This window comes from Erpetoichthys calabaricus, chromosome 5, assembly GCF_900747795.2.
Source record: "Erpetoichthys calabaricus chromosome 5, fErpCal1.3, whole genome shotgun sequence".
In the NCBI taxonomy this organism is placed as follows: Eukaryota; Metazoa; Chordata; class Cladistia; order Polypteriformes; family Polypteridae; genus Erpetoichthys; species Erpetoichthys calabaricus.
In genome coordinates this window covers 190,050,208-190,067,143 of record NC_041398.2, presented here as the reverse complement: position 1 = coordinate 190,067,143, position 16,936 = coordinate 190,050,208, and the positions used below count along the sequence as shown (strand labels likewise).

Below are 16,936 nucleotides of genomic sequence, written 5' to 3'. Positions count from 1 at the left end.
TGGGTTTATCTATGTACAGAATGAGTGCAAAAATCGTCAAGCTAAGTAAACAAAGAATTTGATTGGAAGCATAAATGGCGATAAATGCTGAAGAGAAGTGACTATCTCAGTAACATTGCCAGCTTTATGAATATTAACAAGGACGGACTAAAATATCAGAATGCATCCATCCATTATTAAACACACTTAAGGGTTTTACAGTTGCAGCCTAATCCAGGGGTATCAGGCACAAGGTAGGAAGAAACTATGAAGCTAGTTTATAGTGGGGTACACTGGCTCACACTTGATCAATAACTAAACATCTTTATGATACAGACAGGAACTGGCCCACCTAGTGAAAACCACTAACACAGATGAACATACAAACTCTACATAAACAGTTCTCAGATAAAGATTCAGTTACATGAATTTAGAGTTGAGGCAGCACAACTGACCACTGAGCCATAATGCATACAAAGTAAATGAATAAACATGTTTATGTTTCCATGTTTTAGTAATCAGCTGTAAATGTATGGTATTTGTAGAAGTTAGCTTTTTTCAGTTTTATTCTCTCATTCTCTGGCTCACCTTGCAAAGGAACCTTCCTTCCTCTGCATGTCCTGGAGTACAAAAGAACCACCACCATCCACCAAAATGTTTACACTGGGAAAGAACATGCGGTCACTGATTACAACCACAGAAGGCATGCGAATGAATATGAATAATATTACATCAGTGCCATGTTTTCCAAAATGTACTATACAGGTCATAAAATTAATAATTCCAAATATCATATATACCTATTTCTCTGTTTTTTGTCAGTGTGGCCTTGACATCATGGACCATAAGGTGCATACTAATTCAGCTTGAGCAGGAACACTCAATAAAACTGAATTTAAAAAAAATCAAGTGACAATGAGATACAAAGAAGGCAGATTCACCAGCGTTTGTGTCAGCTTTTATCCATCCAGATCAGAGAATTTCCAGTTCCATTGTCTCAAAACATCACTCACACCTACAGTTATTCCCAGTTTCAAATAAAAACTAACAGCGTCAGATCCCCTGGGGTGGGGGAGAGATAGGAGGACGTAGAATGTATTGTAATCGTGACCGAGAGAATAAAAGTGAAAAAAAAAAGCTAACTTTTACTAGTATTATCAATTTACACTGGCTGTTACAAACGCAAATCAATTGTTTTTATTGTATAATATTAACAATAAGAGCAGATCACTACTCAAAACGGTAAATATACGAGACAGTCATGAGCAAACCGGAGGACTCTTGATTACAAGTCAGTAGTTCTTACTTCTACGCCACAGAAGCTGTTGCTTCATCCTTGAACCTTTTGTGAAAGTGTTTCTTTGATCTTTGGACTTCAGGTTTTACACATTATATAGTTTATGTCTACATTTTGTCATTTATTACTAAAATATGAAAAACGTTTCTGTTTTAAGGATGTGTTTACACATATTATTGTAGAAACGGAACACACATGAAATGCATGTGTTCCAAATAACAATATATTTTTTCCATTCTAAACCTCCAGCACTTCACTCCCAGATAATCAATCAAGGCAGGAATTGGGAGAACTTCTTGCCTGTTCTGAGGCGGTAGGGGGGGGTGGGGGGGGTTAGGTGGGGTTGATGGTATAGCAGGCTGCTTGGGCTTATCAGCACATTTAGAAAACAAAAGAGGCTGACGGAGAGGTGCGAAGGGATTTAAGGTGGGCCGAATTTACGAGTTTTTTCGTAGGCTCTGGTAATTCTAGTGTTAAAGCTCTATCATGCAAATAATTAGCCATATGTGAACATGATCCAGAAACGCCACTGTCTTCTCTGGGCCAAAGCTCATTTAAAATGGACTGAGGTAAACTGTTCTCTGGTAAAGACAAATTGAAATTTTAAATTTGTTTTGGAAAACGTGGATGCCATGTACTCTGGACTAAAGAGGAGAGGGACCACCCGACTTGTTATCAGCACTCAGTTCAAAATCCTGCATCTTGGATGGTATGGGCTGTATTACTGCCTATGGAATTGGCAGGTTGTACCTCTGGAAAGGCACTATCAATGCCGAAATGTATATACAGGTTTTAGAGCATCATGTGCTCTCATCCAGATGGCATCTTTTTCAGGGAAGGCCTGGCATATTTCAGCAAAACAATGCTAAACTGCATGCATGATCTATTACGACAGCATGGCTTCGTAATAGAAGAGTCCGAGTTCTGAACTGGCCTGTCTGTAGTTCAGACCTTTCACCAATTAAAAACATTTGCCACATCATGAAGTGAAAATTATGACAAAGACGACCCAGCACTGTTGAGCCTATATCAGACAAGAATGGGACAACATTCCTCTCCCAAAAGTCCAGTAACTGGTCTTCTCAGTGCCCAGACATAAAAGAATAGGGGAGCTACACAGTGGTAAACATGGCCCGTTCCCTACTTTTTTGAGATGTGTTGCTGCTATCATATTCAAAATGTAAGGTAATTTCTTCTTAAAATTCTTCTTCATTCTTTTCTTAAAATGGAACATTTTCTCATTTTAAACATTTGATATGTTTTTTGTGTTCTATTGTTCATAAAATATGGGTTAATGAGATTGGCAAATCAATGCATTCTATTTTTATTCACATTTTACACACTGTCACAACTTTTTTGGAATTGGGATTGTATTCATTTCAAAATTTATTTAAAAAATGACCAGTTTCTCTAAGAGCCATAAAATATGCTTACTCACCGGGAGGTTCTTCTGCACTTTTCTCTACAATATCCACGTCTGTTACAGGGGCTGAAGTGTCACCAGTCATCTTAAAAGGTGTGGGCATTGCTCCCATTTTTGCCAGTCTATTGGGTGGTTCATCTCTTTAAAAACATAAGAGTGGTTATATAAAAAAAAAATAACGAATTGGTTTACCCAATTCCAAGCTATTGAACTCAACAGGTAATGTACACTTTCTGGCAGATTAAAAGCTTGCTTATAAAAGGTTTTAAATAAAACTCATACATATGTGTATATGGTATTCTAAACCAGTTTCCAATGAAATTAGATGTTCATATTTCATATTGTGTTTTTATCTGAAAAACAATGGAACATAAAAATATTTTGTCTAAAGGGTGTGGTCCTTGAGTATCAGAAAAGGACATTGGAATTTAAAGCAAAAAATGCTATTTCGATTCCTTTTACAGACTTGCTATGTGACCCCAAGCAAGCGGGGTCCTTTGCTTGATAGAAATACATGAAAACAACTGTACTACAACTATGTGCCTACAGTATAAAAAGGAGCTAAATAAAACTAAGTTTCTTAGTACCTGTGCTTGTCTTTTAGCCTTTCTGTAGAAGAATGCGATGAAAGATCAGAATGATGGGATCGTCTGTCTTCTTGAGGGGAATAAGAGTGGTATGACCCTATTTCAGAAATGTCTGCAAAAAACATACCAGTAAGCATTTTAGTTTAAATTCATGCCTACATGATTAATTACATACCTGACCAGAAAAACAAAAGTAACTATACCTTTTCACCATTTTTTTTTACTCAATTAAAGCCTTTAAATTTAATTTTCCAACTTATCACACAGTTGATGAAAACGTGAGCAGAACACTGGAAATTATTAAAATGTTAAGAGACTGGAACTTCATGATAATGATGCATACTTCCTTTTTGGCTGCTAGACAAAAGATAAGCAATGTATTGCACAAAAAACAAACACATTATATTTAAAATATTTCTGCATAATGTCAGAAAGTGTAAAATACATTGTAAGTATTAACTTCACAAAAAAAAAATGGTAAATGGTTTAAATTGTCATAAATTATGCCACGTACTGTTCATTAAAAATGCAGCATGACTTAAAATGAGCTCATTCTTGACTGCATTTGAAATACTGTGGTACCTCGTACTTAATTCATTTCAGGAAGCAATTTGAACTTTGAATTGTTCTAAATCCGAATCAATTTTCCCCATTAAAAATAACAGTGAATTAATCCGTTCCTAGACACTAAGCAATACCTATTCGATAAATTTATATAGCAAATACTATTACCTCAAATTAAGTGTAACACAATTAAATGTTCTAAATAATAAATTAAAACATAAAAGCAATAAATACGTAAATACTGTATAATAAAATAAAACATACGATGGTCCGCATAGACACAGTGGCTCGGTGCTCTTCATTTTGGCGCTTAGTTTGTCCTTTTGTGTATGTGTTGCTGTTTGTCATAATGGTATTCTGCTGGGTGAAAAACGTCTACAGCTGACACAACCTCCTAAAAATAGTACTGTGCAGCGAGCAGACTGTTAAAGCTGAGTTTCTCCGCTTCCATGATATCCCGGAAGACAAAGCCAGGCATCAGGGCTCCCTACAGATTAACAACCCCACAGGTAGGAGACAGAGGCGATACAGGGACAAGAGGCAGAAGCAAGGCTGCACGGCTGGCGAGGCTATGGTGGCGGCCACACAAGTCACCTCTTTCTAGTATTTTTCTCACCAACGCAAGATGCCTCGCAAATAAGATGGACGGATTGAAGCTCCAGGTTGCAGCAAATAAGATCGTTAAGGACAGTTGCATTCTGCTAGTTATATTCTGGATACAGCTACAGAGTTATGACTGTATGTCAACAACAGCTGGTGTACTAACATTAAGACTGTACACAACAGATGACATTTATGCTCGCTGCGCAAGCACCATCTGTAGAGTTTGAACTTAGAAACACTGTTCAAACTCTGGATCATATTTCTCTTGAATTTAGCATTTGAACTCTGGAATGTTCAAAGTAAGAATCGTTCGAAGTACGAGACACAACTGTACTCTATTGCATGTGGCGCTTTCACTATATTACCCAGACAATGTTACCCAGCCACACTAAAACAAAACAAAAAAATCTTTTTAGACATGCATCAAGGAATACTTATTAGTTTGGGAAACCAGGGACAAAATACACAAAATGCAAAACCTGCTTTAAGTAAGGCTTACATTAATAGAATGTCTATTTTTTATACTATATACTGGTTACGGGAAAAAGGTGATTGTCAAAGATTGACTAAAACTGAAATCTTTTAGAGGTTAGTATCAGCCAGGCAATGCTATAATATTAAAAACCTTTAAACTATCATAGGTGTAAAAGCAGTATCCCATGTGAGAGCACCAGAAACCAAACTTATTTTAAATGTAAAAATATAGGCACAAACTGTTTTGTTTTAATCATTAAATGCTTTTAAAATAATGGTAATGAACAACACACAAAAGTAATAGGCACATAAACAGATTTTTATTTATTTAAAATGAAAAGTAAAATTAGCAAAGAGGTGCAAAATTTTGGCAGTTTTACAATTTTGATGACTTGGGCAATAAACAAGATATTGAAACCAAATTCTTATGTTGTGTCTCTGGATCCGTCAGCTAAAAGAATTGCATATTATCTGTAAAAAGACAAAAACAAAAAAACAGGATGTACTTTTGTAAAAAAAAAAAAAAAAAAAAAAAGAAAAGAAAGAAAAAAGAACAAAAAAAAAAAAAGGAAAAAAAAGAAAAAAAAAACTGCATATATATTATATTTTTTAACCAGTCACTTACCATCAGGTTCAGAATCACTGTCATCCATTGGTGGAATCCTGATTAGAGTCTGCCGGTTGTCCCTCTGCACAACTAACTGCAGTTTTCCACTTGACTTTTCTATAAGCCTTCTGGCATCAGTAAGAGACAGGTTTTCCGTCACTGTTCCATTGATCTAAATAAAAAAGTAAATACCACAAATCACATCATTCACACGATACTAGTATAAAACGAATATAATCTGATCTCAAACTCTCTCTGCTGGTTTAATCGCCATTTTATAGAGATATTAATTATAAACTTATATAAAATTATTAATATATACTACTGCATTTACAATGCATTTACTTCTTCATTACACATCACCTTCTCTTACGTTCAAAGTCATACATTTAAGTTGTACTTTAAAAAATATTGACCTATTACAAATATACACTCCAACTGTAGAAATATTTAAAATATCCACTAGAAATAATATACTATATTTCCATAAAAATTTCAGTAAACTTTTTTGTTTCAGTTGGATATATGGACACTTGGAAATTTAGAATGATTAGATATTCTAGACCAGGGGTGGCGAACTCCAGGCCTTTTCCTAATCAGTGACCAGTTTTCACTGCTAATTAACTTTTTCCCCCATCACTTTAATAGCCCTGTTAGAAGAGTTCAGCCCTCTGTATTGATTCCTTTCTTCATTAAATGACAAGTCATGCAGAAATAAGATGTGAAACGAGCTAACAGATGACCAGCTAAACTGGGGCTTCAAACTCCAACCAATTTCATTCCAATCACTTTCTTAATGAGAAGCCCATTCTTGCTGTTAATTAAACCCGTTATTTAATTCCATGGCATGTTGCTGCTCTCATTCTGCCACAGCACACATTTCGAAAACTGTTGTTTTTGTGTTCTTTCTAAGAGCACCATCAAAATGTGTTGGTGACCTGAGAGATCAACCTTACCAAGACCATCACCTCTCTTTAATTTCAGATATTGTGTAATGGGCACAGGGAAGCTGGTCATGTGGTGGCTTGTTGTGTGTCTCATTATTGTTTGGCTGCTAATTAAAGAAAAAGAAACAACTATGGGGCCTGAGTCACGTTAATTAAAAGAAGTAATCAGCAGCAAAAACTGGTCACTAATTAAGAAGATGGTAAGAATGAAAACCTGCAGCCACTGCAGCACTCGAGGCCTGGAGTTCGCCACCCCTGTTCTAGACCAATGATGTGCCAATATGTACTTCAGATCTAGCTTTTAGTCTTTTACCAGAAGTTTAAAAATATACAGGTATTTATAGGTATAAATACAAACACTTCAGTTTTTGGTAAAAAGGTAAATATTATATTCAGTTTTAAAGTTACATACTTCATAGAAATATTTTTGAAAACTAGAGCCTTTGATTACTCAGCAACAACCAGATGGCTTCTGAATTGGTATTATCACTCTACATATAGTATACACAATATTTAAATCTTATTTATTAACATCTAACAAACAGTAAGGCCTAAATGATATATGATATTACCAGAACTTACAGTTTCTAAAGCGGATGGTAATTTCTTATGGCTCAGTTCTTTTCTCAATTGTGAAAAACAAACTTTCACATTTTTGTATCTTACCCTGCTAGAGTTACAAGACTTCAAAATTATGACAATTTAATTTTTCTCAACTTTGGAGGAGTAGAAAGTGATTAAGGGTAACAATTTTCAGGATTTATTTTTTTAGATTTTTCACCTAACAAGGTCTCTATAGTTTGAATAACAACATTGTGCACATTTTGACAGTTAGTGAAAATCATATAAAAGCTCTCATGCAAAAGTGAATTCTGCATGGGAATCTCAACTTGGTCACCTACATCAGCAACATCTCTACTCAAAGTTTATGGCCATTGGTGGAGGAGAGGACATTGATTAGACAGCATATAGAATGTCTGCCTGATGACTTTACTGTTGTTTCACAACTATTCTGCTGCCACTGCTCAATTATATGAGTGCTCCTGCTCTCATTTGTAAATAAGACTGCAATGCAATTAAACTACTCAAAGCAGATGTTCCCCTACAGTATGCCACTCTTTTCTAAAAGAAAGCCATATCCTCAGATATACAGATGCCAGCTCCTTCCAAACCAAGTTAAGCAGTACTCTGCTCTTGTATGATGGACATCAGGTGGATGACATCAAAGGATTTTATACATATTAAATGATTTTTAATTCTCTGGTGTGCATTCTTCTCCAAATCCCTCTCCTATTCTAACATTTATTTCTCACGTTCCAATGCAAGGAAAATATGCTAATTAGTCAGCATTATAAAAATTTCTGCCATTATCTCCTCTAGGGACAACCTTTCATCAAAGTGACATGCAGCATAATTTGCAGCCGTCATGGCTAGAATGGGAAGCAACAAAGAGAATATAAAGTTTATAAATATCACTAGACACTGCCACTCATTTAAATCAAAGACATGGTTAGTTAGAGTATGCACTACTGTTTCATCATTACAGGTTGAATATCCCTAATCTGGAATGCCAGTGACCAGCATTAGTTCCGATCTTTTCTTATTCTGATTTGTTCTTTTACTTTTCTTTATAATAATGAGACATCTTTGAGATACTCTGGATCAAGTATGGTTGACTTAATATTAAAAATTAATTAGCCATAAGTGGAAAAAAAAAGAATTCAACATTAATGACTAACAGTGTTGATAAGTGAAATCCATAAAAGTGTGTTTTTTTTTTATATGTGTTTTTTTTAATATGCTGGTGACCTTGATCACTAAATACGTTCCTGGAAATTCCATTACAAAATATAATCACAAACCGGACTTTGCACAATACCTTGGCAAGCTCAATAAGCCCTGACTTTTCTTTGAAGGCCACGTGTGGGGCAGACTGACTAGCACGATGACACCTGACCTGTTGCTGCATCTAAACGGTGCTATCTTTCCCCTTTATGCCTGGTGCAACTGCATTGTCCATATATGCAAGTGGACGTTTCTTGGAGGGCTTCTGTTCTTTTTCTCCGATGTAGAACCCTCATCCTCATCTGAGTTCACCTCTGTAATAGCACATCTTTATTTGAAAACAGCAGTGTCAGAATGGGGGGACTGTAAATGTGACTAAGAGAATAAAACTGAATTAAAAAAAAAAACCGCTAACATTTACAAGCATCATAAATTGACACCAGCTGTTACAGACTCATATCAAATGAATGTTTTTATTGTGCAACAGCAACAATAAGAGCAGATCCTAATCAAAACAGTAATTTTGGAGGGTACCTGAATTAGATCCCAATACCTCTTGGTTGTGAGTCAGCAGTTCTTATCACTGCACCACTCAAAAGGTCATTTTTGTGCTGTACCCTAACCCAATTTCTTTTTCTTCGGTTATATTCTTGAATAAAAGCACATTTGCTTTGTTATACAGTACGTGCACATTTTGTGATAATGTTTATTTGATATTTGGACTTCAGTCTTCACACATTATACACTTCATGTCAAAATTTTGTCGTTATTACTATAACATGAAAAAGATTTCTATTTAAGGTATTTGTTCAACATTTCTTGCATTTCCTGTCATCTCATCGTTATAGACATGGAACACGAATGAAATGCATGTGTTCCAAATATTGATTTATTATTTGCCCTATGCAACTCACAGGACCTCACACACTATGATAACTTTTTGTTGGAGATGACTTCTGGCGGGGGGGGGGACAGGATAGCAGGTTCTTATGTTGATCGACACATTTACAACACAAAAAACGCTGATGGAGAGGTGAAAACGGATTTAAGGTGGGCTGGGATTACAAGTTTTTTCGTAGATTTCAGGGATTCTAGTGTTAAACCTATACTTAACACTCTTATAATTAAGTATGTTGGATTCATGAGCTCAATAATGTAGACAAGCATCCAATATTGCACTGTTGCTCATAATAGTATATTTGCCACAAACTTTATATACTGATAAAATATCTTTAAAGTTTTATGTACAAAAATGAACAGTACAGCTACCTGGGTGATGTAATAATAAATTAAGCAGATTATCTATACACTCATAACATTTTATATATTGACTTTTTTTGTGTATTCACAGTAATCTAACTTTTAAATAATCTTAAAGTAATGAATACACAAGGATAGCTCTGGATTTGTATTGGGTGGGCAGAGTTGACTTGCCAATGGGGTGGATTGTGGTTGTTTTACTATAATGTTATAATTGGTGCAATTTTCACACTTTCGTTTCTTGCTTTATTTCATTGAAAATACAATCACACCAAAAAAAAAAAAACCTGGCTCCATGTGAATGAATGGGTGTGTGCACGTTCCTTGCAAAAGGCTCAAAGACTTCTACCCCATCCAGTGTTGGTGCCTGCCTTAATCCAAATGCTGCAGGGATGGTGTCCAGCTGCCAGGACAGGACACTGAACAGGCTCAAGCGAGTTTAATAATGGATGTTTTATTAAAGCCAAACTGTATATCCAGAGTAGCAATATGTTCAGTAGGGACTCGTCCAACCCTATCCCTAAGTAGTAGAAACAAGGTGTGTCACATAAATGAAGACAATATTATACTGTACCCAAAATTAGCATCATTAACAAAAAATAGACACAAGTTTACCTTGAGAATGATATCGCCCTCTTGTAAGTTTCCATCTTTTGCTGCCAAACCTGTACTCGTCATCTCTTTAATAAATATCTGGCTGCCAAGTCGGAGGCCATATTCTTTAAAAGAAGAAAAATGTGCACTCAGTAAAAGCACCACTTAACTTGATAATCCATCCACCCATCGTTCAAACCTTCCAACCCGCTAATCCTGTACAGGATCACAGGGAAGCTGCAGTCTATCACAGCAAGCAGGAGACACAAGGCAAGAACAATCCCTGGACAGGGCACCAGTCCATTGCAGGGTGAACGTACACACACTTTAGGGTCAACTCAATAACACAAATTCACATAACCTGCATGTCTTTGGACTCTGGAAAGAAACTGAAGCATCCAGAGAAAAGCCAAGTGGACATGGGAAGAACATGCCAAATCCATACAGAGAGCACTTGGGACGTGAATCCTGGGCTCATTGTGTCAAATAGCAGCACTACCACTACACTGTCATGCCTCTAACTCGGTAATTAATTTAAAAAAAAAAAAAAAAAAAAAAAAAAATCAGTATTTTTTGGGAAAATTACATTTGATATAAAACATTACATCTCAAGATGACACACTATGGAAATGTATTCATAATGAAGATTTGAAAAGGAAACAATCCTATTCAGAATCAGTAATCAGATTAATCAGAACAGATCATCCTTGTTAATATTATACAAGCTCATGGATACTTTCCTAAGAGAACTTCTCCCAGACTTGCTTTCTACTACACCTCACAACACTGCTGTTTCTGTTCCACCTTCCATTATAACAAGTGCAGAAAAACGAAAGGTACAGAAAATCTATCCTTACAATAATACAGCTCTTAAATGCTAAAAGATCAAAATCCAGTCATCCTGGAGTTAATATACTGTACAGTCGTAGCCAAATGTTTTGAGAATGACACAAGTGCTGGCTTTCACAAAGTTTGCTGCTTCAGTGTTTTTAGATCTTTTTGTCAGATGTTTCTATGGTATACTGAAGTACAATCACAAGCATTTCATAAGTTTCAAAGGCTTTTATTGACAAATTATACTAAGTTTATGCAAAGAGTCAATATTTGCAGTGTTAGCCCTTCTTTTTCAAGACCTCTGCAATTTGCCCTGGCATGCTGTCAATCAACTTCTGGGCCAAATCCTGACTGATGGCAACCCATTCGTGCATAATTAATGCTTGGAGTTTGTCAGAATTTGTGGGTTTTGTTTGTCCACCCATCTCTTGAGGATTGACCACAAGTTCTCAATGGGATTAAGGTCTGGGGAATTTCCTGGCCATGGACCCAAAATTTCGATGTAGTTCCATTATGCTGGAAAAGGCATTGTTTGTCACCAAACTGTTCTTGGGATTTGCTTGTGGGGCAGCTTCTCAGCCAAGCGAGTGGGCTCACTCACAATTTTGCCTAAGAAAACAGCCATGAATAAAGAATGGTACCAAAACATCCTCCGAGAGCAACTTCTCTCAAACATCCAAGAACAGTTTGGTGACAAACAATGCCTTTTCCAGCACGATGGAGCATGGTGCCATAAGGAAAAGGTGATAACTAAGTGGCTTGGGAACAAAACTTTGAAATTTTGGGTCCCCAGACCTTAATCCCATTGAGAACTTGTGGTCAACCCTCAAGAATTGGGTGGACAAACAAAAACCCACAAAATCTGAAAAACTCCAAACATTGATTATACAAGAATGGGCTGCCATCAGTCGGGATTTGGCCCAGAAGTTGATTGACAGCATGCCAGGCCAAACTGCATAAGTCTTGAAAAAGAAAAGCCAACACTGCAAATATTGACTCTTTGCATAAACTTAATGTAATTGTCAATAAAAGCCTTTGAAACTTTTGGAATGCTTGTAATTATACTTCAATATACCATAGAAACATCTGACAAAAAGATCTAAAAACAATGAGGCAGCAAACTTTGCAGCACACTTTGTGAAAACCAATACTTGTGTCATTCTCAAAACCTTTGGCCAAGACTGTATATTAGAATGATGCTGGGAAACACACTTAACTACCAGTGTTCTCATGGTGCAATTATACAAACCAATAAAAATTGCCACTTGTAAACTGTAAGGAGGTTTCAATAAAAATGACAAATTAGTGTACATCAAAGTTTACCTTCATTTGGCCGGTTTTTGACCAAGAGCACATTGACAGGTTTCTCCAGCTGGTCGTGGTCTCGGGCAGAGGGTGGAGAGGGGCTTCGGCCTTGTAGTTGATCACGGCTTTGACTTTTCACGTTTTTCTCCTGTCTGTAAATATTCTGTGGAGGTGCCCTGCGATCATACTCCCGTTCATAGCTGGGGTCTCTGCTGTAGGTACGCTTAGGGCTTAGATCTCTATCAATACTACGGCCACGGCTGTGATCTCTTCTATAATCACGATCAGGACTCAGGTCACGGTCAATGCTTCTGCCACGACTGCGCTCTCTAGTATAATTTCGATCTCCATCATAATCTCTTCCTCTGTCATAATCACGGCCCCGGCTATCAGGTTCCCTGTAGCCACCACGTTCATGTTCTAGGTAGTGATCTCTTCCATATCCAAGGGCTCCATTGCCTCCATGCCACCCTGGGTCAGTCCGCCCACTGCGTACACTTCTGTGATCATAATCCTCCTCATCATCAGCAGCATCAAAGACACGATCTTCAGCTTGAGGGGATGGGGCACGCTTCTGTACAGAAACTTTGCGTGGTCGCTTAACAACCTGTAGAACGACAGAAATTAAAGGTTTAATCAGTCTGTCAAATATTTTGTTTTGAACAAAACAAAAACGATATAAAAAAGGAATTTAATTTTTAAGTAATTAAATTACAGTTATATATGCAACTACAAGGGTGAATTATATAGTAGGTTGATTGCATTAGCAATATATATCAGCTATAACAGAGACCTGGCAAATATCACTATGATATGCAAGTTTTCAAAGCAACATGAGACAACATTAAATGAATTCGACAGAGGCCAAATAAAGGCTGAAATATAGGCATACAGTTATTAATAAAATAAAGGGAAAATGATTTAATATGTCAAGAGGAACTGTCTCAAAAATCATGATCACATATGTAAAACAAGGAACAGGGCTAGACAGATACCTCACGGAAGTACAGACTCTTAAACTAGCTCTGTGACCCAGTCTTAACAAAAGTCTGTATGTCTTAATATTATCAATGCTGTAAAAAAGTAATATTGTGCGATGAGTCATCTTTCATCAAAATTCATACATTTGGATGGACTACCACTTGGAGAATGTCTGTAGTGGGGCTACATAGGGGGTTTTATTTGTGTGTACGTATGGGTTTTATTTGTGTGTACGTATGTCCTGTTGAGTGATTGTTAAATGGGAACAACAACACTGGTTGCGCCGATTCCTGTTTGTAAATAGGGGTCAGTGCCTTTATGCAGAGGGGCTTATGAGATTTGTTGTTTGTATGCACTATACCGATAAAATTAGAAGAGAAGGATGTGGCGGGAGTTTCCGATTGTACCATTCTATTCTTCTGGTCTCTGGTGGTAGGACAGTATTTCACTATCCAAGTTCCGGGAAGCAGTTCATTAAAAGGGAGCATTCCGCACATTTTTCCATCCTTTAACCATAGTTTATGTTTCCAGAACCACTGTACCATCATCTACTGTAAGGACTTTTTCCAGGACTGAAAATATCGCCATGTGGGGGTTTCTTTGTGTTGTTTGTTTAGTACTTTTATCATTATTTTGCTTTACTGTGTTTGTAAGCAGTTATTCTAGTAAATAAGGAATATTTATATATTTTTGTGTTGGGTGTGTTTAATCTGTATGGGCATTTTCCTGGGGTGGTGTTAATATTCAGTTGACAGGGTGGAAACACGGTAGGGCTTAGGTGTTGGTCTGATTCTATTCATTCCGGCTTCTTTGCTATGTAAATCTGGTGGCAACCTCTGCGCTTGCTACAAGTCGGGGGGTGCACTACATGTCAAAGTTGTTTTCAACTTACAATGTCTGCAGCTGACTGTTAAACCTATGGTGCATCTGAAAGAGTATGATTAGCCATCTCACGGGAATCATTAGATCCAATGATTGCTTTGTCAAAGAATATCTTTTTGTAGTTGGTACACTTTATATGGACCCTGTGATGCAAAGAACTGTTCCACTCATAATGTTGTCATCTCCCAAGATAATAATGTTCACATAAACACTGCTAAATTGATTTAAGGGTCTCTTAATGGACACCAGGGTGAATTCCTAGGCCTTCCATGGTCTCTATAATAACCACAGGCCTCATTTATAAAGTTTGTATATGCACATAAAGAGGCTCAAAATGTACATACACAACTTCTCTTACAAACATCAGGATTTATAAAAGAAAACACTGGGGGAAGATGCATATATTTATGGCAACTCTGACACTGATGCAGAGACTGTATTTGAGTTTCCTTTTTTTGAGGTCCAATGTTACGTATTTGTGCTGAAGAACTTTTTTTGTAGTTTTCAACAGTTTATGATGGCTTCCTGTTGTCACTTCTCAGGGAAATGGCCAACAGGTCAGGAATATCTCCAACAAGCTTCATTACATCACACCTGCTGTGATGGAAGCCATTAAACTGACCAGCAACTCACCACATCAAGGTTTTGCTGCATTTTTTTTTAAAACACAAAATAAATATTAGAGATAATACAGTACACCCCCCCCCCCCAAGTTAATCCTGTTGAAACTCAGCATGCCCTTTTCAAGTGAGTTCAATTTTTTCACTGAAATAAATCTACCTGAATAACACAGAATAATTTCTTAGCTAAAACACTCCACTCACGTCACAGACCCAGTACCAGCAGGCTTTTTCAAAGAAGTCTCTGATGTGCTAATTGACAGTGTACTTGACATAGTGAACTCATCATTAGGTACAGGGGTCTTCCCTGCCTGTAAAGACTACATTTGTTAAAACCCTGCTAAGGAAAAATAACCTTGACTCCTCTGTCTTTGACAACTTTAGACCAATTTCTAACCTGCCTTTCTTAAGTAAAATTCTAGAAAAGGCAGTTTTCAAGCAGATAAATGATTATTTGATTAAACAATCTACTCCTGGCAAGTTTCCGTCAAGTTTTAGAAGAAATCATAGTACAGAAACTGCACTGGTAGTAAATGATTTGTGGGTTAATGCAGACAGAGTGAGTGTAGCATTTGACACCATAGACCACTTAGGCAATGGGTAGGCTTATCCAGCAGCATCTTAATTTTGGTTTCAGGATTACTTAACAGGTAGGAAATTATTTTTTAGTCATGATGATTGAACTTCAGAGATCCAAGATATCTCATATGATGTACCACTGGGATCTATTTTGGGTCCGCTACTTTTTTCAAATCTACATGCTTCCATTATACCAGATTATATCAAAATTCAAAATTACTCCAAAATAAAAATTTTGTTTTCTCCAGCTTATGTGGATTTTTTTTGTTTTTTTCTGTCCTCTCATCCATCTGACCTTATCACCGGACTCATCTTTGGAGACTTGCATCATGATACTGTATATAAGGATGCTAACGCTTCTACTTGATATTTATCTATTTTTTTAAGATTTTATAGAATTATTTGTATCTTCTTTGGTACTCATTCTTTAATATCATTGCCTAATCATATTTGTTTTTCTTTTCTTGTAACTTTCTCTTTAACATCTTGTAAAGCACTTTGAGCTACACTGCTTGCATGAAAATGTGCTACATAAATAAATGTTGTTCTAACATAATCACAGCACTTTACTGCACCCATATTGTAACATGGGCACGTAGCGAGAACAAAGTTGTTTTTATTAACCAAAAACCGTTATATTACATTAATTTACAAGTCAACCAAGATGTGACTGGCAAACATTACATCTCAGTGGCCTGGGTCAACCTGTGATTATTTTGAAGAAAATCAGCTTTGACTGACGTTATGGTGCTATACGTGGTGGCTGGCTTGTTGGTAAAGTAACTGGCTGGACACTCAGTTTTTCACATGGCCTGTACTATTTATTGTAACAACAATCAGCGGCTACCTATTCAGATGCTGGTGCCATACACTTTTCCAGGAGCCCCAGAATGCACAAGAGAGGCCCTATATTGCCAGACATGATTCTGTGTGCTCAGTTGCAGAGCCCAGTCAGATACTCTTGAACACAGGTGGCAGGATTTCGATGCGTCAGGAGTGAGCCAGTCTACCAGCCAATTAAGTTACGCAGCATTATGACTGCATATTTATGAGGTTGCTTTGCACGCTCCATATATGGATGTTTCAGGGTAGTGGTAGTGTTCATGGCGTGCTCATGGATGCATATTTACAAGGTGAATGAAATTTATAAAGGGTAAATTGTGCAGAAATGTGTGTACGCCAGGTTTTATAAATCTAATTTTTTTTGGCTGTACACATTTTCCAGTTTTTTGGAGTGTGCATATTTTCACTCTCAAATCCAAAAAAAGTTTTATAAATGAAGCCCCAGGTCTAAACAACTTGGAAGACTTCTTGGAAGTTCTGGAGTGCAAAAGGAGAAACAGATTTCTGCTTCTTTCATCCTATAAAGATCTGGACAGTTTTCTTATTGAATTCTAAAGCATATAGTTCAAAATATGCATGACAACATTTGAAGAAGGACTGGAGCTGTTCTGAAGGCAAATGATGTTGCTGCTTGTTATTCGGTCCTAATATACAGTTAGGTCCATAAATATTTGGACAGAGACAACTTTTTTCTAATTTTGGTTCTGTACATTACCACAATGAATTTTAAAGAAACCACTCAGATGCAGTTGAAGTGCAGACTTTCAGCTTT

At 36.8% G+C, this 16,936-nt stretch overlaps 1 protein-coding gene across 5 annotated transcripts in view; it reads right to left on the bottom strand.

Annotated features, from left to right (window-relative positions):
• The window catches only part of LOC114652123 (tight junction protein ZO-2-like), a 253,598-nt gene that overhangs the window by 47,941 nt on the left and 188,721 nt on the right, over window positions 1–16,936 (bottom strand). For all 5 annotated transcript variants that reach the window (XM_051927776.1, XM_051927773.1, XM_028802330.2 and 2 more), the window contains 5 exons: window positions 12,278–12,866; window positions 10,142–10,245; window positions 5,553–5,706; window positions 3,287–3,398; window positions 2,715–2,839 (listed from right to left, as the gene is read on the bottom strand). In XM_051927776.1, coding sequence (XP_051783736.1) covers window positions 2,715–2,839; window positions 3,287–3,398; window positions 5,553–5,706; window positions 10,142–10,245; window positions 12,278–12,866 — 1,084 coding nt within the window. The remainder of the gene's footprint in view (window positions 1–2,714; window positions 2,840–3,286; window positions 3,399–5,552; window positions 5,707–10,141; window positions 10,246–12,277; window positions 12,867–16,936) is intronic.